The sequence below is a fragment of the Anabrus simplex genome, chromosome 4 (assembly GCF_040414725.1).
Source record: "Anabrus simplex isolate iqAnaSimp1 chromosome 4, ASM4041472v1, whole genome shotgun sequence".
Classification (NCBI taxonomy): Eukaryota; Metazoa; Arthropoda; class Insecta; order Orthoptera; family Tettigoniidae; genus Anabrus; species Anabrus simplex.
The window spans coordinates 406,326,067-406,350,427 of record NC_090268.1 but is presented as its reverse complement, the minus strand read 5'-3'; the positions used below and the strand labels follow the sequence as shown (position 1 = coordinate 406,350,427).

The following is a 24,361-nucleotide window of genomic DNA, read 5'->3' as shown; positions in this document are numbered from 1 at the left end:
ACACTAATCCTATTACGTCCACATGTTGGCTCTCATCATTACATCACAGGAATAATCTTCAATCATTGTGAGCCCAAGGACCTAAAACTTGTATAAATTGAATTAGTACAATGATATAAGCGTTATAATATATTCCACTATTATCCCAAAATACTTGCCTTGTTTTAACACAAATATTGAATCGTTATTTGATACAATATTAAATCTCCCTAATATCTCTTTCAATGCGTTTCCATTAAATTCTACTACTACAAATGCTTCTCATAATGCGTATTAATAGTTCTTATGTCGATCTTCAATCTCAGTTTCTAGCTCTTTTTTTCTACAATACAATTGTTCATAAAACAAAAGTCCATTAAAAATTGTTACATTAATAATATTGGTCCACGTTTCATATCTTCTGCCAAGTTCGTTAGTTTGTAACTTCTTTTCCAGATGTTTTTTACATTTGAGGAATAAACTTTGTGATAACGTCATCTCTTCTGATTAGAAAGTTGTACAAAGGAACACTTCGCAATTTATTTGTCTTCATGACGTACACAATCGATTCATCTCTTCAGTGCTTTCTTGATCCTTTAACCTATAACCTTAAGTCATGGCCTCTGCCGTGTTATTGCTGGACCTAAATGTCATATGGTAGACTTGCTTCTTCTTGCTGTTGAAAATGTAAACTTTACTTGCTAGCCTCTGCTTATATATTAAATGACATTTCATGGCTGGTTGAGGTAGTATCAGAAGTAGAAAAAGGATCTGAAGACATTCTTCAAGTCAGTCATAAGCCACACCAAAGAATGGGACAGTGAAACAAGAAACTGTTTGAGATCTTTGTTTGCCACTCTACAATATTTGGAATATATTTTTATTTTAAATTTATTCTCATCTGTATTATCTCAAGCAAAACTCTTGTTCAACATTATACAAACCAAAATTAATGACATAAGACATTGTTCTGCCAAGGTCGATGAATTCAAAAGATTTCTGAATGACAAACATGGTGAATTTTATTTGTTTTGGAAGCAGTGCACAGATGAACATTCATCAGTTTTATCAAATAAAAATGAAGTTAGATTTAAAAGACAACAAGTTGGTGATGTGGAAATTGACAAACTGCAGGCTGCATTGTGACTTGATACAATGGTTTGCATCCGGGAGATAGTAGGTTCGAATCCCACTATCGGCAGCCCTGAAAATGGTTTTCCATGGTTTCCCATTTTCACACCAGGCAAATGCTGGGGCTGTACCTTAATTAAGGCCACGGCCGCTTCCTTCCACCTCCTAGGCCTTTCCTATCCCATCGTCGCCATAAGACCTATCTGTGTCGGTGCGACGTAAAGCCCCTAGCAAAAAAAAAAAAAGATACAATGGTTTGACATATAACGTACCTTTTTTTTTTTTTTTTTTTTTGTACTGAATAAGCTGCAATTCCTCTCCCTTTTGGATTTTGACTTGTTTGAAACATGCACGGACTCTTTTCCTGCTCAGCCATTCGAGTCCCTGGTTAAATCATGTGGTAACTACTTCAACATCCTGGTACTCAAAACTGAGTTTTGGCCATCTACCCATCAACAGAATTCAAGTTCTTGCGTACTAGAACTTTATACAGTAAAATGCTTATCATGTTCAGGATTAAATGTGGCATTACCTGAAGTAACCAAACTTGGTTCTTTAATTTTTAACTTTCCTGCTACTAGCGCCTCTGTCGAAAGATCTTTCTCGGCAATGAAGCAGATAAAATCTTATTTAAGAAGTACACAAGCACAAGAAAGACGATGAAAATTGTCGTTAATTTCAGTTGAGAAGAACTTCCTGAAAAGCTGTAGAAAGAATCCGGGGTTCCATGATTGTGTTATAGACACTTTTGCTGTCAAAAACTTGCTGGATAGAGCTGTGTTACAAGATGTAATATATGTAGATGTATAGGAAGGACTGATTTGTGTAAGTTTTAAAGTGCATGATTCTATTTGAGCTTTAATACCTATACATTTTGTTTTATCCATGTTTCTACAAACTAGTGTGCTAACACTTTGATAGGGCCAATGACCTTCGATGTTAGGCCCCTTAAAACCTCACCATTTAGTGTACAATACAGATCTACGAACGTTTTAGTAGTTTGAACCAAGCCGTGTGTATGTGTTTGTGTATATTTCCAGCCAGATTTCTCATCAACTGAGATTATTGAGGAAGTTAGTAAAGCTTTAACTGTGACTACTAGGGATGGTGCAATTATCCTTGCCGGAGACCTAAATTGTCGTATCGATACAGAACATCGAAAAATCAACAGAAGTTTTGGACTTCTTAGAAGAGGAAGGTCTTCGGTTGGTGAATGCCTCTGACATGAATACCTACATGTCTCATAATGGTGCTAGCACAATAGATCTGGTGTTTATAAACTCTAAGTTTGTGCCAATCAAGCAGGAGGTTATTCTCGAGGCACAACGGAAACACCTACCAGTTGCAACTTCCTTACAGCTGGAGAATAGGCCTAGTACGCTTGATACAGTTAGAGACCGTACAAAAATAAGTAGAAAAAGTAATCCGTCTCTTATCTGTGGTGAAGATAATCAAACGATACTTAACCTATTACGAGAGGGTAATCTTAATGAGGCTGCATTATATCTAGAAGTGCTGTTCCAGAATGCTACTATACCAACAATACCTGTGGTCAGGAAATCTCAGCCCTGGTTCACCAAGGAATGCTATAAATATCGTAGAGATGTGCTGGAAGCATTACATACAGCCCGAAGAGAGAAAACAAAAGAATTCCTTGAAATATATGCCAGTAAAAGGAGAGCATACAAACTAATACTAAAAGAAGCCAAAAATAATTATAGAGAGGAAGAAGAAAAGAAAGTTATAGAACGTGCCAGTCTAGATCCTTACCTGGCTCTGAAGCCTAGACAACCGAAGTTCTCCAGGAACTTACCAATGGAAGTTTGGGAAAAGCACTTGAGTGCAGTGCTTCAAGAGAGAGACACACGACCTACTTATTATTTCGTGCCAGTTTTTCAAATAATCCCTGAAATTGACGAATTTTCAATTAATGAGGTTGTATCAACTATTACAGCATCTAAAGATAACAAGGCATGTGGCCCAGATCACATTTTTAATGAACATCTTAAAGCTACTCTCCCAGAATTGGGTGAATCCATCACTCACCTAATGAATGAATGCTTGCGGCAAGGTAGGATACCAGACAACTGGAGAAAATCTACTATTAAAATGCTATATAAAGGCAAAGGTGATACCGCAGATCCCAACTCATATAGAGGAATAGCGCTAGAATGTACTCTACTAAAGACTTTAACTTCATTAGTAGGTAAATGTCTCATTAAACTGGTGGAAAATAACCTACCGGAGTCGCAATTCGGATTTAGAAAAGGAAAATCAACGACTTTAGCTATCCGCTGTCTCCAGAATGACATTGAAGAAGCCTTAAAGAAACCGGGGGTAAATTGCATGCCATCTTTATAGATTATTCGAAAGCTTTTGACACCATAAGCAGAACCATACTGTTAGAAAAATTGGAGAGTATCATTGATAGTACAAACTACCTTATACCGCTGATTAGGAACTTACTGCTCAACAATTCAATAGAAGTAGATGATGGCATTACCAAATCTATTATTTTGGAACAAACAACCGGGGTATTACAGGGAGACCCGTTAAGTCCATTATTATTCATCATTGCGACAGCAGACATAGTAGATTTGGTAAACCAGGAAAGCGTCAAACTATTAATGTACGCTGATGATACGGTCTTAACATCAACGTCAGAGAAGGAACTCCAGGAATCATTCAACCAAATAGTAGGCTAGATAAATAAAAATGAGCTCAAACTGAATGTAGAAAAAACAGTTTCCATGACGTTTAGAAGAGGGGGGCCTCATGGAATCTTCTATTATGAAGACCAAGAACTTAAGTCCGTAAAGCATTTTAAATACTTGGGTGTAATTTTTCAAACCCAAGGTAATGTTTTCACCCTCCATCTCATGGACCGTCTAAATGCATCTATGAAAGCAATATCTGACATTAAGCATCTGAGAAACTTGTCTTTAGAAACGGCCATAAAACTCTTTCATCTAAAAATCAGCCCTATAGCAACATATGGCTTGGAAAACATTTGGGAACATTTGAGTATGAAACGGTTAGATAAAATCGAGAAGTTGAAGGCAATCTACTTGAAACGGGCTCTGTGCCTCTCCAAATATTCTCCTTCCCGGCTCGTGTATGAGCTATCCAGAGAGGGATTTTATGTGGAAGAGCTAAGGTTACAGTTGTTACTTCCAGCAACAACACCCTATATACATCTGCTTCGAGACCTACGATCGAAGAAGGCTGACATCTGGGAAGATTTCTACTCTACCGATGCCATGCTAAATTCACAATGAAGTATTTATTTATTTTCCACCTAGTCGATACAATGATTGCCTAAGGCAATTTTTATTGGTCAAAAGTGGTACATGTTTCGTATATTATCAACATCTTCAGCCACATAACACAGTTTAGATGAAAAATATAAAATTGACAAAGTAATGCTTTAGAGGAAGTGTCCTTGAAATTAACATAAGATTGACAAGATTAAAACAAACAAATAACTCAAGAGAAAATATATAAATTATTTCTACAATAGAAAGCAGTCGTCAAGGAAACACTTGTACAATATTCCATAGAGAAATTGTCCTAATAAATATTCTTTTCTTAATAATCCATGAAAAAAGATCAATTTATAAATTAAAAATTATACATTTTATAAGTAATTATCGAAATGAAGAAATCCTGATATCACAGTGCGGCTCTTATTATTAATGTAGATGAAAATATAACTAATTCCTAGTTGTCAAATCTTATTAAGCCTGCTTTCCTTTGGAACAGTAACTCCTGTCATTCTTTCACAGTTTTGCGCCGGGTGTAATATTGATGATGCGTTCTTCCTTGTTCTTGCACCTGAGGAGGAGGAGGAGGAGCGGGGGATATAGGTGTGTCAAGAACTTCCTTGCTGTCACCTATAGCTTCAACTGAGGAGGAACAAGTTGTAGGGCTATCTGTAGGTGGAGAAATTCCAATTCTTTTTTCTTGATCCTTCTCAAGCATTTTCAAATATACTAGAATTTGATAATATAATGGATTCTTATATTATATTATCAAATTCTAGTATATTTGAAAATGCTTGAGAAGGATCAAGAAAAAAGAATTGGAATTTCTCCACCTACAGATAGCCCTACAACTTGTTCCTCCTCAGTTGAAGCTATAGGTGACAGCAAGGAAGTTCTTGACACACCTATATCCCCCGCTCCTCCTCCTCCTCCTCAGGTGCAAGAACAAGGAAGAACGCATCATCAATATTACACCCGGCGCAAAACTGTGAAAGAATGACAGGAGTTACTGTTCCAAAGGAAAGCAGGCTTAATAAGATTTGACAACTAGGAATTAGTTATATTTTCATCTACATTAATAATAAGAGCCGCACTGTGATATCAGGATTTCTTCATTTCGATAATTACTTATAAAATGTATAATTTTTAATTTATAAATTGATCTATTTTCATGGATTATTAAGAAAAGAATATTTATTAGGACAATTTCTCTATGGAATATTGTACAAGTGTTTCCTTGACGACTGCTTTCTATTGTAGAAATAATTTATATATTTTCTCTTGAGTTATTTGTTTGTTTTAATCTTGTCAATCTTATGTTAATTTCAAGGACACTTCCTCTAAAGCATTACTTTGTCAATTTTATATTTTTCATCTAAACTGTGTTATGTGGCTGAAGATGTTGATAATATACGAAACATGTACCACTTTTGACCAATAAAAATTGCCTTAGGCAATCATTGTATCGACTAGGTGGAAAATAAATAAATACTTCATTGTGAATCTATTGAAGTGCGATACGGACCATGAAGCTGATTTTATGTAAGCCATGCTAAATCGCGAGTGGGTTCAAGGTGGATATGAACTGCGACACCTGCTGACAAGGTTCTCCGTTCATGGGTTCCATTATAAACTGTGTAATATAAAGCGTTATCATGAACCAGGTTTGAACTGTGTATGTTTAAGATGTGGTGCACACTGTACTAGGTACCATGTTTTAAATTGTAAACAGCAATCAGAATCACTGGTGAAATTTTGCAACGAAGATTAATGTTTTATATAGTAATTCTTTGCACATTGTGCGCGTTAAATAAATTATTAAAACAACAAGCAAGCAACACTTTGATGAGGGTCACACGCCACCTCTGGTGTGCTCACATTTGTATTATTTTTATTATTCATCGTAGCACTCTTGATTTTGGTTTCTAATATTGCTACAACAGTTTTTATGTTTTAAAAATGTATATTGTTCAGGGTTTGGATGGTCTCTTGAATTTTGTTTCTTTTTTAGACTGTATATTATCACAAATGTATGCTTTCATGAAATAATCTGGTGGCCAGCCATTTGTTTCTTATAGTGTGTTTTCTGCCCCCAGATTTAAGAAGATCGAAACGAACTAGGGTGAAGCCATTGGATTACTGGAGAGGAGAGCGTTGCTTGTATAAGCCAACAAATCATGGACCAGATTTTTTTCGAATATCATCTCCAGTATGATCTCTATGTAAGGTATGGTAAATAACTGACTTGTAAAGCTGTAGAAAGAAATCTCTTGCTCCACATAATATGCCAATATGTCACTGTTCACAAATCACACCTCTCTCCTTATTCCTTTTGTCCTTGAAAGGACGTGGTGACTTAACGAGTAAATCAGATTACCGAGCGAGTTGGCCGTGCGGTTAGAGGCGTACAGCTGTGAGCTTGTGTTCGGGAGATAGTGGGTTCAAACCCCACTGTTGGTAGCCCTGAAGATGGTTTTCCGTGGTTTCCCATTTTCACAACAGGCAAATGCTGAGGCTGTACCTTAATTAAGGCCACGGCTGCTTCCTTCCCACTCCTAGCCCTTTCCTATCCCATCTTCACCATCGGACTTGCCAGTATCTGTTTTGGTACAATGTAAAGCAACTTGTAAAAAAAAAAGTAAATCTGATTTTTAAATAGAATTTTGTATGTTAAATTAATCATAAATAGTATGACAGGAGAGGAGAGGTAGCTGTGAAGAACATGTTACCACACCAAAAGCATAATATTATAGCTCATTGTTGGGCCTTCTACTAAATTTTTGTTCAGTAATGCATAAGGATAAAATTTGAGAGAGTATGGCATAAATGAGATTGCTAACTAACCTAATACTCTGTACTGTGTGTTACAAAAATGGGGGGAAAAAAGAAAAAAAATGTTACGGGCTGTACAGAAATATATTGTATTGTCAGGAAGACATTAAGGTTTCTGTATTAATACTATACCTGCTAGCCCACCTGCTTACAATTAACTGGAAGAAGGTGAATAAGAAAAGTCACAAAAGGTGCCTTGATTTATAAGTCTGAGCTCGAGTTACTGAAGTCAGTTCGACACATACTGCAACTTTATTTTTCTCCTCACCCACTTGCTAGTTCCATCTTGAGTGCCATAGCATCAAAACATAAGTTATAAAGCTACAGTTAGAATAGGCAACCTCGCTAACAAGGGAAGGACACCTCCAAGATGTGGACAAATTTTACATCCCTTCAATATCCATGAATGAGTGATTTCAATGTACTTTATTTAGGTGTTTCAAAACACACTGTCTTTCTGTTCAGTGATTTCATAGATTCTGTGGATTGGTTGTAGGATTTCGACCTCTGGATTCCAAAATCTCTGGTTCAAACCTGGCTGAGGTAGTCATATTTTTGAAGGGTGGAAGACAGTTCATCGAATGCTCCATGCCGTATGATGTCAGTATTTAAAAGATCTCTACTGACACATTTGGTGTTTGCCCAACAAAATTAATTAAAACTCAGCCATAGATTGCCTAAACAGAGATCCAGTCTACTGTGCCATCTGGTAGACTAAAACAGAATATGAAAATTGACACACAGTAGCCTTGATGGTCTAAGATCAAAATGCCTACCCAGAGTAGCTGAGGCCCTACAATCAAACTTTACACATTCTCATTACTAAAGAATTTATTTTCTGTTTTTAGTTCTGCATCTGTGCATGCTACTCATTCCTTTTCATTACCTGGACACTGTTGGCAGCTTTTATATTAAATCACTTATGTTCACATAAAATACTCCTTTCATATTTCTTTTCCTACCTCTCTTATCCACAAGCAGATGAATATTATCTGGCAGCATAGTGCTTAAAGACAATTTGCTTATCTGAACAAAAATGAATTCAGTATAGAGCAATTACCAAGGAACTGGGAATGAGTTAAGAAGATTCAAGTCATGAAGATCCTCCAGAAATTTTCTAATAGACATATCAGCCAGGTAAAAGGCAAAACCAATGTCATTTTTGGATTCCACACAGTGAAATTCATGGGAATTCTCATCAATTACTCTTTCTAAAATACTCTCAGAATTCATTGATTTTGCTGATCAACCTAGAGAACCTTAGGTGTGATTTTTCCAAGTCTTGAATTTTGTGCCTCATAACTTACGAACTACTCATCTGATTTTAAATGGGCTTTTGCTTTATGATGGTGTAAAATACTCTAAAGCAGTTTACTTCCAACAAGGAAAAGATGAGCTGAAATACATAAGACAGAAATACTGTTTCATGCTGATTTAACGCTTTACCAACGTTTTTCTCTTCTTGCCAATTTTTCTGAAAATAAATTCTAATGGCCTTTTTCAGCTCACTGAAAATGATCACTCCATGTTGTTCCATTTGGCAGATTTTTAAAAAATCTTATCGCTGTTACTGACCAGCTCTACTACCCACCTTAAGGGTTTTCAACAGAAGAATCTATTTTTTGTCAGCAGTCATGAAGATGCTTTTTTGTGGTTCCCCATTCTCATACCAAGCAAATGCTGTGGCTGTACTTTAGTTACGGCCATGGCCACTTCCTTCCCACTCCTAGCCCTTTCCTATCCCATTGTCACCATAAGACCTATCTGTGTCGGTACGACATAAATTTTTTTCTCTTGCCTTTTCTTTATATAGGACTACATAGGTTATGCCCATTTGATACTCAAGAGCACGCTGTGTGAAACTGGCCAAGACTAAAACTCTTGGAGTTGGGGAAGGGAGGTCGCACAGGAAGGAGTACCTTAGGAGCCTAGTTCAACAACAGTATGCGCAAATTTTAGTGATATCTGGTTTTACGGGGGTGAGGAGTAAGGAGTGAACTCTCCCGGTAACGGTGATACTGCCAGTTGAATGGAAATGAAATCTGAATTGAATCGATAGTGTGATCGATCGATATGAATTTTCTAAACCTTTGTTATCTTAGCATGAATTCTCTGAAATATCACTTCCACAATCACTTTCACAGTCGTCACTGCTATCTTTAGTACTATTAATTTTCAGACATATCACTTTCACAATCATCACTGCTATTTGCAGTACTGTTAATTACAATCTCGTCCATGGCTATTTCCATGGCACCGTCGTGCCTCCAGTATTTCTCTTCCAGTTCTTTCACCTTTCTTCAATGCCCCTCCCAATTTGCAGCACATACTAAATGGAACACCTCAATGGTCAGTCGTCATAAGTTAACTGCTGACGTGTCTCCCGTAATATTGCGTCATTTGAATTCGCATTTTATTTTTGCCCGTGCCAATTCAGTGGCATTCAGATCACAGTTGTATGGGAGAAGACGAAGGATGACATGACCTGTTTCACCAGCCATGACGTCAACAGCTTAAATTTTATTAGAAGGCCTGTTTTCCTCACTCATGTTCAATCCTAACCTAGATTTTGGCTTTGCTGTGTAAACAACCGTACTAATACGTAAAGTGTATGCCAGATGTCTCATGGCGATGCATAATCAATTCATAGTTTGTGTTTCAAAGGTTGCCAATACGAATCTCGAAGATACCCGAGGTCTACCGATTCAACACTAGGGAGCCCAGGTATCACTAAAAGTTGCGCATACTGTACGTGACACCCATGCCAGAATCAGCTCGATGTCCGTGGTCATCGCACCACGCCTCGGCATAAAATATTAGAAAAGATTTGACTATTAATAACTGGATAACAGATGTCATTTCTAAGACTATGCAAAATGAAATGTGGAATATATACCTATTAAATATGAATACTAAATCTACACAATATTTTAAAAAAAACATAGGACCGATTGCAGAAACGATGACTAGTTCTTTTGCCTTAGATAACGTCTACCTAAACAACGTCTAAATCAAGCACAATCTTCCATTGCATAAACAGTGTTCAGCCGGTTTTTAACTAGACATTGGTTAAAGTTTCAATATTGGTTTGAAAATGGAGATAGAAGTATCTTTCATGCAACTCTTTGCTTGTCGGAACAAATTAAATTCGTTGGTGTCAGCTGTTTGTCTTCCTACACATTACTCAAATATGGCTAAGCATAAGCGTGAGTTGCCCACAGATAAGAATATTATTTAATTTAATTTCCGGGTTGAACTGTGATGTACTTGTCTGCATATCACGTACAGTTTGCCGACGTTTCGAATACATTGCAGTATTCTTTCTCAAGGCAACTGAAATCCCCCTACTCGATCCGAGGTAATCAGTCTCCCAGGCAGAAATTACACTACTATAGTGGCCCTGATCTTGGCCTTTTATATCCTAGCCTTTCTGGCTGACATAAGCCCTGGCTGTCTCGTGAGTATTCTGGAAAGTGTGTGTCACAGCCAGGTAGTGGGGGCTTGCCCGTGCTGTTATGTAATGGGGTTGCGGCCCGTGTGTTAATGTTGTGGTCTGTATTTCTTAAACTATGAATGATAGGCATCCAAGAATTACTGATTATATATCCTTCTTCTAAATTTATGTTGTTCGGATGTTTCTTGATTTCGATAGCCTCGCGGATTTTCCTTTCCAGGTTCCAAGGGATAGCTGCTAGGATCTTGGTCTTGTCAAATGATATTCCGTGCCTAGTTTCGTAGGAATGCTTGGCTACCGCTGAAGTATCTGTGTTTTGGTTCTTAGTGTGACGGATATGTTCTTTTAGGTGGATGGAGATCAGACGTTTTGTCTCACCTACATAACAAGCTCCACAGCTACATTCAGTACTCCAGGGGCCTGTAATTCTATTGTGTCTTTTACTGGTGGTAGATAACGGGCTAGCTTCCGGTGAGGTTTATAGATAGTTTTTATGTTGCATTTGTCCAGTATCTTGCCGATCCTGTCTGTAGTGTTTTTAATGTATGGCAGTATCGCTGTTTTCGGGTGGGTCAGTTCTTCTTTCCCGTTGTTTTCTCCTGCGGCGGCCTTTTCTTTGTTCTCTTCTGATTTTTTAAGGACTCGTCGGATGTTATTGAGCGAGTAGCCATTTTTCCTGAGAGTTCTCATGAGGTGTTCTTTCTCTTTCTCGAGGTGCTCTGCGTTAGATATCGCTATGGCCCTGTTCACCAGGACAGCTTGCTTTTGTGATGGGTGATGATGAGACGAGGCTTGTAGGTACCTGTCTGTGTGAGTGGGTTTCCTGTATACTGCGTGACTCAGTGTTCCATTGGAGTTGCGTATTACTAGCACATCCAGGAACGGTAGTTTTCCGTCTACTTCTATTTCCATGGTGAACTGAGTATTTACGTGTATGGAGTTGAGATGGTCGAGAAATAGCTCTAGGTTATTGCTCCCGTGAGGCCAGATTACGAATGTGTCATCCACAAAACGGAGAAAACATTTCGGTTTCAGGGCAGATGTAGCTAAGGCTTTCTGTTCGAAGTGTTCCATATACATGTTTCCTATTATTGGAGAGAGTGGCGACCCCATCGCGGCCCCTTCTGTCTGTTCGTAGAACTCCCCGTTGAAATCGAAACAAGTGGCGTTAAGACATTCTTTAGCTAGTGTTGACAGGTCTTCTGGAAGTTTCTGGTCTAATAGCGGAAATACTTCTGTTAGCGGCACCTTGGTGAAAAGTGACGTGACATCAAAACTTACTAATAAGTCCGTACTTTCAATTGATTGGTCCTTAAGGAGCTGGATGAAATGTCGGGAGTCCTTCACGTAGGTTTCAGTGTGTCCTGTATGTGGCTGAAGTAGTCCAGCTACGTAACGGGCGATATCGTGCGTGGGAGATCCTATAGCGCTCACGATAGGTCACAGAGGTATTCCTTCGTTATGGATTTTAGGAAGGCCACACAATTTAGGAGGTATCGGGTCCGAGGATATCAGCTTCTTCTGTATTTCGGCTGGGATACTGGAATTTTTTACTAGTGTGTGGAGTTTGTTCTTAATGCGGTTGGTAGGGTTCCTTATTTTTCTGTATGTAGAATCGGTGAGTAATTGTTCTATTTTCCGAGTCACTGGATCTTCAAGTTATTCTCCATTTTACTTTGGCGTTTGAAACCACAGTGCCTGATGTTGAATGTGTCGCGCTGATCACCGGGAGTTGGCAAGTAGCTTCAATGGATCTACTCGTCTTCAACTCCTGCACGATTATGGATCTTCGTATGTGTTCGATTGTGATGTGACTTTGTGCCTGACAGTGTTAAAAAACTGGCTCATTTAACCGTTCTCCGCTATTCGTAAACATTGTGGGACTTTGCCTAGCGCTGCGTGTGCCGTGCTGCCGCTCAGAGAATTGCGCACTGTTTTCTTTTGAGTGACTTGCATTTTACTTCTTCTGAGTTTTACAGTGTCTACCCCCGTTCATTTTTTATATCGCCTCTTTTACTGATCCGGAGTGTACTTGATCTTTTCTTTCCTTTTCCTATGCATTGTTTTTCATGCTTTAATCGGCTGATGATGACCTGGACTAGGGTCGAAACCGGTACCATTTCTACTTATTATTAAATGGGAATGTAATTCACTACATTTCTTATTCTTTTGTATTGAATAGGTTGAATCTCTTTATCAATTATTTCAATTTTAACTGTAATATTCTTCAATACGGAACAATGAAATTTTTAACTTTAAATAATCTTCATATACTGTACCAGTAAAAGAGCCCGACTCTCAGATTAAATTTTAAAGTAGCATGATAATAGTTCTCAGGGCGAAAAACTGGATTAATTGTAGCTAGGGCTCGGTACAGGAGGTAGGTCCTATCTACAGAAAAACTTTGACTCTGATTGCACAAGAGTTTATTCAAATAAGTCATGAATTGGCACATCACCTCTAAGTAGAACTGGATTGTCTTCCTCGTATTCCAATAGTATGGCTCGGGTTCTCCAGCTCACCAAGCCAAGCTGGTTGAAGCACGTTCCAGAAGACTCCAGGGATTCCAGGGATTCCAGATACTCCAGACAGAGGCAGCTGGATTGTCTGGATTGACGGCAAGTAGAGATGTCTCGAACTCTGAGGCCCGGGTTGAACCCCGGTGATCCAGGCGATGAGGCAATGAGACTGAGAGGATTGATGTTCCCAAGGTCACTAGTAGCGCATGAGTCCATGAAAACCTTGGATGATCAACTTACAAGCAGAGTTCTTGATAATTGCACATCAAGACTTCCAACACTCCTAAAACGATATGAGTGGTATTAATAATTTTAGAGTTCATCACTAGGAAAATCCCCGTCCTTGAATAACTTTTGGCAACGAAAAATACAAGTCCCTTCTTGTGAAATTATAGTTAAACTCAAAGTTCATTACTGGCGAAGGTGCAAGTCTTTGCCTAAACTCGAATGAAAACACAAGTCCATTCACTTGGAAGTTTGAATATATTTAAAGTTAATCACTGGTGAAATTCATAAAGTCTTTGAGTGACCACTGACGAAAACACAAGTCCTTCCACATAAATAAATTCACTGACGAAATTCATAAGTCTTTTAGACCAACACTGGCAAATGTACAAGTCTTTGAGTAAATGCAAGTGAAATCCTAACTTTGTTTAGAGCCGTTGGAAAGTTAAAGTTCATCACTAGCAATGTTAATTAATCGCTGTCTATTAGAAGGATGAGATCCTCAACAGTCGCAAATATTCCACGTAAATAATACAAGTCCATTTCACGAACACTTAGAAAAATTCCAATCTCGAATACTCGTAAATAATACAAGTCCATTCAATGATCATGTAGAGAAGTTCTGGTCTCGAACACATGAAAATAATACAAGTCCATTTAGTGAACACTTAGAAGAATTCGGGTCTCGAACCCATGTAAATAATACAAGTCCATTTCATGAACACTTAGAAAAATTCCAGCTTCGAAGACACGTAAATAATACAAGTCCAAACGCTTAGAAAAGTTTCAGTCTCGAAGGCACGTAAATAATACAAGTCCATTCAATTAACGCTTGTAAATATTCTAAGTTCAATTACGAAGACTTAGAAAATTTTCTACAACACTCGAAGTCTTATGAGTCCACTTATAGTACTTGGAAGAATCATCTTCCCACACTTGTATAATGACAGAGTTCCATGATGATAGTAGCAGCAAGAGTGTCCCCGCTGACTACTCAGCTGAGACTGTGTGAATAGGCTACAGTAGGTCCTCCTTTTATTCAATCCGGGATGTCTACGTCATAATACGGTTCGATTGAATATCTCCCGAATCCCTCGATGGATTTGCTTGAAACTCGAGCATTGGGACGTTTAGGTGATCCCAAACAAGATGACATATCGCTCGATTCGCTAGCATCATTATTATAGAAATTTCAAAATTTTCTCCATCGAACTCTCTAGAACAAGTGACGTGGAATCCAGAAAATACCAGTCAAGGCTGGTAACACGTGTTGAGACGAGCGGGCGGTCTAGCTAGCCCCTGTGGCACAGCTTACAGTCGTCATACACTCGCTAGCTGGTCCTTGCTGCTGGTAAACAAACCAGGCGCGCTCGGAACATTACGCGTGGTAAATAAACGTAACTTATGCTCAAAAAATACTCATGTACAGGTCGTAACCGGTACAATACGTAACAAGATTCCTAAGCACGATATCTGAAAAGGCAGAGAAAAGAATAGCTGACTGTAGATTAGGACTGAATTGAAGATTATTAAGGATTAAGTAGAGTAGACATTGAAAATTGCTAATTTGAAGTAGTTACTCATAAAACAAGGAGATATTTTAAACACCTTTTATATAGTTCAATCTGAAAATATTGACATTTGTGGCATCACAATCTACCTTGTCCAGCATAAATACAATTCAAGAAAATTCTATAGGTAACGAAATTATGAAATTAACAATATTTTTAAATATGTTTCTGATGCATGTATTCGAGAACATCATTGTGGCCAACTAAGCTTAGGATGGTTAGCATCTGACAGAAACCAACCGGCTATTCCTGTGTATTGAAAAGGTGGACACAATGATTTTAATCATGAAAAAGTTTACTTATTCCTGTGAACCCGAGACTCGAGGCGACAACCCGGACATGACACAGCCATAACCCATAGATGGATGTCATTTAGAAGAACGAAGTAACACCCGTCCCAGTCCAGAAACGCAGGCAGAATAAGCTAAGTTCCATGATCTTCGTTATAAATTTATTCATGTCTATTCTAATTTGTAGTTAGTTAATGTCTGTGTTATTATAAAAGGAAGGTCGATATATATCTTTGAGAGATAATTCCAGTGTGCAGTTTTATCACGAATGAACTCATAAAGTTGTTTTTAATAATGGATTTAGGTAGTCCTCCATAATATATAACAACACTAATATATAGGCAAGATAGTGTTCGCCAGTGAAGAGATTTGATAACAATTTTTCGAATTATTTCCAAAGAATTATACCATGCATAAAGTGATATGATATAGTTGAAACGTGAAATGGAAACAGATGGAATTGGAGGTTATTGAGATCGTATTCATCACCAATCTGTTACCAGATGTAAGTAAATATAGACTTGATATGTTCATTCTTTGATAAGAGAAGTGCATCATTTATGTGAATGGTAATTAGTCACCCATAAAACGTTATTTTTGTTAAGATACGAAGTTTATCAATTATGCGTTGCTTAGAAAGGATTAATTGGTATTTTTATTGATGGAGACATCGAATACGACGGAAGTATAAGGTAAGAGATGTGAATATTGTGAATGATGTACATTTGTTGGTATATTCGCGGTGGAATTATGGTAAATACGACGTGGTATGAGGAAAGGTTTTTACTTGAGGTTAATTGATGTTAATTTATGCAACGCAATTCTAATTCAAGGTTATATTTGCCATGATAGTGATGTGTTATATGGGTTGACATGTAATATGGGTTGACGTAATAGATACATATGGTGGTGATGTGTAATGAATGAATTTACAGGTAATAACCGTGTACGATCATCAAAATATTCCCAAATAACCTGTATTATAGTATAATGATGGTATTTTCAAGGAAAATTTCTCATGTTGCTTAGTATAACTGATATGAGTCAAAACAACAGAATATTGGCGATAATATCTTCATAACCTTATATTACTGCCATTAACGAGTTTAAGAAATGTCATCTATGGTATTTCTTGTATTTTTGTTACCATATGATAGAATTTTAGAAATGATTCAACTTTGACATTTAGCCTATTGACAAAAGTGATGTGGCTAGGTTAGAGTATTCTTATATATTTCCCAGAGAATATTTGAATATATTCAGTTACAATTAATATATATTATTTTGTTTATTTATTGATATATTGTCATGTGTAGCCATTGGAAGCTACGGGTATGGAACATTACGTATTCTGCATACGTCACTGATGAAGCTAGAAATAAAGAGCATATATTAAAAAAAAAGAAAAAAATGATCTGATGTTCAATAGAAAATAAGCATTTTTGACATTGAGCATATTTGACATTCATTTACCTTTGATACTTACCATGATGATTTTTTCTTTTAACATATTCAGTATTTACTTTTTAACTTGTTAATAATTAAACTTCAAGACAATCAAAATAATTTATTTTTATCTTTCTGAATGAGATTCCAATGTACACAAAGAAATAATTCGGATTACTATATATTATCCCAATAAAGTTAGTAATTAAGAATTTAACTTATTATTATTGTTATTTATAGAATAGAAGATTATTTTTAAGTTGATTTTTGATTTCTTGGGGGATGATGAATAAATGAACTTGAAAGTTGTTTATAATTTGATTTAGTGGTCCGATGGCTGCAACACCTAATGCCCGTGATTTGGCAAAATTTTGGGCAAACACTATTTGATATGTATGTCGTTAAGTACCATTATGCAATGTAAAATGTATGCTTCTGATACGAATAAATAAATAAATAAAGTGGTCCGATGTGGACATGCAGGCAAACTAGAGAATAAGAGGCACGGTTTTCAGTCGAATTCACGTAATATATATATATATATATTATTTTCTTTTTTTTGTATAATTTTTATCCCTGAGGTATACAGCGCAGCTAGCTGGAGATTTTCTTGAACGCTGGCGTATAGTTAGTTAGAGGAAAGAGAGGATGCCCATTCACCAGAAATTAATTATGTGCTCACCCGATAACTAGACTGGTCCAAGAAGAATTATCGCCCATACATTAGACTAAATTGAATATATCCACATGAACACATCAAGATAATGTCGGCTTATTAAAAATTGGCTCCCAACTCTGGGGCAAGGAAAAGAAAAATGCTGCGGGACTAAGCGTTTGGTGCATTAAAAATTGCCGCCCAACATGGTTGCAAAAAAAAGCGTCGACGCAATAATGGTTCAGATCAAAAATTAGATGTTGGCTTTTCAGGCGTTTGCTCTATTAACCAGCATTTCGTCTTAGGTCTGACACTAGACTCGTCAGAGTGGGATGTGTCAGACCCTACCCACTGATGCTGGGGTGTATGCAGGTGAACTTATCAGAAGCCTCTTATGTGGCACAGTCTGATAACTGCATACGGGAGATAAAACTCCACAATGGAATTAATGCCCGCCTAGCAATTCCAAATGGTAATTCTAAATTCCCATGGAGGGAATTAGATATTTTTCCACCAATAGAGCATATCAAAAATCAGATCAAAAATTAGATGTTGGCTTTTCAGGCGTTTGCTCTATTAACCAGCATTTCGTCTTAGGTCTGACACTAGACTCGTCAGAGTGGGATGTGTCAGACCCTACGCACTGATGCTGGGGTGTATGCAGGTGAACTTATCAGAAGCCTCTTATGTGGCACAGTCTGATAACTGCATACGGGAGATAATACTCCACAATGGAATTAATGCCCGCCTAGCAATTCCAAATGGTAATTCTAAATTCCCATGGAGGGAATTAGATATTTTTCCACCACATCCCACTCTGACGAGTCTAGTGTCAGACCTAAGACGAAATGCTGGTTAATAGAGCAAACGCCTGAAAAGCCAACATCTAATTTTTGATCTGATTTTTGATATGCTCTATTGGTGAGAAATATCTAATTCCCTCCATGGGAATTTAGAATTACCATTTGGAATTGCTAGGCGGGCATTAATTCCATTGTGGAGTTTTATCTCCCGTATGCAGTTATCAGACTATGCCACATAAGAGGCTTCTGATAAGTTCACCTGCATACACCCCAGCATCAGTGGGTAGGGTCTGACACATCCCACTCTGATGAGTCTAGTGTCAGACCTAAGACGAAATGCTGGTTAATAGAGCAAACGCCTGAAAAGCCAACATCTAATTTTTGATCTGATTTTTTATATGCTCTATTGGTGGAAAAATATCTAATTCCCTCCATGGGAATTTAGAATTACCATTTGGAATTGCTAGGCGGGCATTAATTCCATTGTGGAGTTTTATCTCCCGTATGCAGTTATCAGACTGTGCCACATAAGAGGCTTCTGATAAGTTCACCTGCATACACCCCAGCATCAGTGGGTAGGGTCTGACACATCCCACTCTGACGAGTCTAGTGTCAGACCTAAGACGAAATGCTGGTTAATAGAGCAAACGCCTGAAAAGCCAACATCTAATTTTTGATCTAATTTTTGATATGCTCTATTGGTGGAAAAATATCTAATTCCCTCCATGGGAATTTAGAATTACCATTAGCAATAATGGTTGCCAAGAATTGTATTCAAGTTGATACTTACCGGACTGTCCCTTTGTCACTCTCAAGAAACAAGTCTCTTGGAAAGCAAAATGTTATTTTAAGCTCTACCTCCCCGTACATTTGAAATGAATTGCTGCGATTTTGAAGCGGGTGACCAACAAACAGAGAGGCCATCAGACTAACCGTTCTTCCCGGAATCGTCTCAACATGATAATACAAATTACATGTTTCATGGTACATAACCTATGATTGTGATTCACTCCTTGCTTGTGTGAGGTTAAACAGTGTTCTCGACAGTGTTTAAACATGGCCGGTTGAACATCGGTTTTAGAGTGTCCAAGTGATAAATAATGTCTCTGCAATGTGACAGCCATGCTTTACGTCGCACCGACACAGATAGGTCTTATGGCGACGATAGCCATTGTTTAACCTAGACATCCTCTAAGCACCGTTTCTGCAATCGGCCTATAGAATATAAACATAGTACCATGACAATGATAATGACGCAAAATGAAATGTGAATTATAACTCACTAAATATGAATCCTAAACTACACAGTACTAAAAAGATAGTAAAAACAGAATATAAATATAATACCATGACGATGATAATGAAATGGCTGAATAAATAAACTATAGCGCACAGCAGTTCCCAAATATGGATAAGCATGCTTAGTACTATCTACATTAGAACTGTAGCCCCTGAACACTTTCCGCAGAATAGTGCACTTATTCTTCAGCTGGCCTGTTAGCAAAATGAGTTACGACTTATGTGCGAAATGAGTGTAGAGTAAGTAAAACATATGTGTTTTTTAATTAAATAGTTTTTCACTTGTAAAGTGATGTGTATTGATTGTGCGAACCAAAACCTAACATTGTTTCTTAGTTTTAACTGTATCAATAAGGATCTATACGATAAAATTCGTAAATTGTATTAACCATTAGAGTTACAAAGAAAATGTATATTTGTTTCTTGTAGAAAAATTAATTTCAAGACCAATAGTCCACTTAATTTTTTGATAGGGCCAACCATTTACCTGTTACTTTAATTTATGTAGTTGCCTAAATTTGGGACATATCCCTGTAAAATTCCCCACTAGCTCGAAACTGTGAAATATATGAAATGAAAATATGAAAATCGAAAATATCCTTCACGTGACTCTGGATTTCAAGTTATATCCGTGCCAAAATTAAGCTCAATCAGTCCAGTTGTCGAACTTATCCGGAACAAGCAAACACTGTCTCATTCTTCTTAATAGCATTCAAGATATAAAACTTCAGGTCAGAATCATCCTACTACCGTATGTGACAGTAGACGGTACTGCCTACGACTGTCTGACCTACGGTCAAGCGGCCATTACCAAAGTTGACAGTCAAAGGCTGGACCATCGGCTATGGGCAGAGGAGTACTCCTTTTGGGGGCCAAGTGAAGCATTTGTGTAGGAAACAACAGGAATTCACTGGAAAGGAGAACATGATCTACAGTTTAGATGACCGAAGAGAACCGCAGTCCCAATGGCAGATAAAACTGACAAACTTTCTCCTGACCTCAACGTTTGTACTTCTGTGAAGTGATTGCAAAAGGCATCTGTACTCGTAAGGAGCAGCCTGAAGTTACACGTGGCAGTAGGTATAAGATGCCTTCAGGAGTGGAGACTCCTCTGTAATAATAGCCTAAATATGGTATTTGTAAACTTGGGTTTCGATTACAATGCGGTCGTGAAAATTCAATATTCATTGACATGCCCCACAACGGGCGACTTAAACGCATTCTACAGTGTGCTAGCAGCAGTGCCAGACCTGTAGCTGAGATCCTTTCAAACAGAACAAAGATGGCCTAGGCCACCATAGCTCAATTGGTAGAGCAATCGACGCGAAATCGGGAGGTTGTGGGTTCGGATCCCACTGGTGTCCGGCTGGCCATTTTTGTTCTGTACTTAACATCTCTTCAACACGTACTACATGTACGTAACACGACATTAAACGTTGAAAGTCTGTTTCGATTACAATGCGGTCGTGAAAATTCAATATTCATTGACATGCCCCACAACAGGCGACTTAAACGCACTCTACAGTGTGCTAGCAGCAGTGCCAGACCTGTAGCTCAGATCCTTTCAAACAGTACAAAGATGGCCTAGGATATTTTTCTTGTCACCTTCCATTATAATTTTCTACTTGTGTAGTCGAATTTGCTAATCTTGTCCTAACAGCAAATAAGTTCAGTTGCAGATGGGACCTCTTATTCCGTACAAAAAAAAGAGTAATGTCTTTTTAAAATTAAAATGGCTGAAAGAGATTTTGTGTTTCGTGCTCGGTTGTTTTATATATTAGACTGTTTTCACAATTTGTTAAGGACAGTTTGTAAGTTAAGGACTTACTAAAACATGACATAAAAACTTTCCAGTCTATCAAACACACAAAAATTTCAATATAAATTATAACTCTATAAACATACCTGTAAAAAACACACTACAGTCAAACAGGGTAACTTTGGACATCAGTACAGTGATTTGAAAGTCCCACCACTGTGCATTTGAATCGGTTAGTTTTAAAACCCCATAAGTCACATTTTTTTGACAATTTTGTTTTCAGTAATAAAATGAATTTTGAAGGGTAGATACATCATTTTTTGTACAAGCCCCGTAAGTCTGCTGTATACAATGGCCATGAAGGAATCATCAATATTTGGTTTTGTTTTAAAACTCAGTAAGACACTGACTTGCGGAGTTTCTCAAGGTAACAGTGTTTTACCACTAGAGTGTGCTGTTAGCATCAGCTGCTGGTAATACGAATTTCACTAATCACAGGAAGCACATTGTTTTCCGTTTGTTATAGAAACGTTTCCGATTGTTGTATAAGCATGTCAAAAAGAAAAAAGGAATTAGAAGTACGCATTTATGTAAGTGTAACTAAATACGAACAGCAAGAGTGAAACAAACTTCATATGTAGGCTACAATGACAAAGAAGTGGGTCGACGGTTGCAGACTGGGCTTCGACTGGTCTGACGGCTCTGCATTCGGAAGACAGAGATAGGCTGGTCCCCGCTGTCGGCTCTCCTGAGAATGGTTTTCCATTCTCCTGCATAAAGCAAATGCCGTGGGAGTTCCTAGTATAGGCCACAGCCGCCAACGGCATCACCATGTGGGAGGCGTGCCTCCCCCTTCAGGGGAGGAATGTAAATATTTTAGTAGTAGTACAATGAAGTGTATCCACAAAATACAAAATACCTTGCAGATAGTTAGATATTGAACCTAATATTTGCTTACTAATGATGCATAATTTAATTGAAAATAACTTCTCCAACAGTTCTAATTTGTCTTCCGGAATACTGCATATAACTGGAGCACCACTAACAAGGTGTGAGGGGGGGGGAAATTTAATTTACCTTTAAGAAGCAGTTTCCATTTATCATTGTATATTATTACATTGATAATATTATATATTTTCTTGTACAATTTGGGCAGAATTTATTGGTACTGTAAATGTTTATAGATTTTTATGCATGAATAAAGCAGTTAAACACATCAGTAAATCATCATCATCAGGATTTCCTCCCAGCAAGCCAGGTAGGAATATTAGTAAATCATGTGAGTATGAATTTTGGTTTTTCTTTAAATCAATAATACAGTGTTGTTCATTCAGTTTTAAAATCTCAGAAGTCAACAAGCTTTAAACTGATCCATAGGCAAAGTTAATAAAGAATATAACTTCATATCCTTCTTCCGTGATGTCTTTCTGTAAGTATTAATCTTCAGAGACAAAAAAATTTACAAATGGTTTCTGGTTTATTCACCATTCAGTTTTTTCTGTTTTCCCACAAGTTTATATTTTGTGACTTAGGGAGTTTCAAAAATAACCAATTTATTTCTTTTTTGACAGAGTAACAGACTTAACATTCATGCTTTCTATGCACCTTACCTTAACAAACCACACAGGCTGTCATTGATCTCGATCTCTGAAGGCACAGTGGAGACAGTAATTGAAAGGGTCACATCACCATGCGGGGAAGCTATAAAAGGGGGAACTTTCATCCTAAATGTCTTTCGCAGACAGAAGAAGGTACACTGAGTGGTCAAAAGTCACAGGAAAGGGTGTCCTATTAGAAAATGTGCCATGTTTGACCCCTGAGCATTGTGGCTAACTGCGTCATAGCTGAGCATTCTCATAGACACCAGTGTCGTGAAGATTGCTACATGTCGCAAGTTAACAGACTTTGAATGTGGGATGATCATTGGCGCATGGGTCATAGCTTTGCGGAGATTACAAGCGAATTCATGTTTTTGAGGTCAGTGGTTTTGAGGGTGCATCTTCCATATCGCAGAGAGAATGTTACCACCCACATAAACCACCGCACGGGAAAACCACGGGTGTTTAACGAATGGACATTACGTGTCCTCCGCAGAATCATACTGAGTGCTCAATGTGCTAATGTGAGTCAGATCATTGCCCAGTTGAATGTTGGGAGTCAGGAACCATTTCTACCAGGACTGTAAGGAGGCAACTGCACCGCATAGCCTTCACCAGCCAACGATCAAATAGTGTCCCTTTGCTGACACCTCGAAACAGAGCTCAACAACGTGCATAGGCCCCAAACATCAGCAATGGACCATGGAACAGTGGCGGCGTGTGGTATGGTCCGGTTCCGGTGAATCCTGGTTCCAGTTGTGTGGAGCTGATGGGTACGAGAGAGTGTGGCATATGCCCCATGAAGCTATGGATCCTGTGTGTCAACAAGGTTGTGTCCAGGCGGGAGGTGGCTCAGTTCTGGTCTGGGCGGTGTTCTCATGGTCGCAAATAGGCCCCATTTTCTGGCTGTAAGGAGCACTGACAGGTGCACGTTAAGTGGACATTTTTTTCAGAACATCTGCATCCCTTTCTGGCCCTAAAGTACCCTGTTGGAGATGCCATGCTTCAGCAGCACATTGTGCCATGTCACTGCTCTGAGGTGGCATGCAGGTGGTTGGAAAAGCACTCCAGCGAAGTTATGACCATGGATTGGCCCTCCAGATCCCTTGATCTTAATCCAGTCAAGTATTTATGGGATGCTGTTGATGCTGGTGAACGCTCCATGAACCCCACACCAACTACACAAGACCAGTTGTGGGTAGTATTGCAAGATGTGTGGGTCCAGATCCCTCCAGAATGATTCCAACACCTTGTAGAGTTGATGCCTCGCCATATTGCTACCATTTTGAGGGCTCATGGAGGAGCAACTCGGTATTAACATCACATTCAGTGTCTTCCCATGACTTTTGGCCACTCATTGTATATAAACATGCGTATGTTGTGAACAAAGTGATTTCTGCCCAAGAATTGGAGGTTACAAGCCTCAAATCAATATCAGCAGCAAAGGACACTTGTTAAAAATGATGCACACACACATGAAATTTTGGTTGAGGATAATTTGTATAATTATGATACCTGCCTCCACCGCAGTTGGTAT

General features: G+C 38.2%; 1 protein-coding gene across 4 annotated transcripts in view; it reads left to right on the top strand.

Moving 5' to 3' along the window:
* LOC136872770 (SRRM2 protein homolog rsr-2) overlaps positions 1 to 24,361 on the top strand; it is a 188,626-nt gene that overhangs the window by 133,089 nt on the left and 31,176 nt on the right. For 3 of the 4 annotated variants that reach the window (XM_068227529.1, XM_067146605.2, XM_067146604.2), the window contains one exon: positions 6,470 to 6,600. In XM_068227529.1, the coding sequence (XP_068083630.1) occupies positions 6,470 to 6,588 (119 nt within the window). In that variant the 3' untranslated portion in view covers positions 6,589 to 6,600. The remainder of the gene's footprint in view (positions 1 to 6,469; positions 6,601 to 24,361) is intronic. The other variant, XM_068227530.1, reaches the window with a different exon arrangement.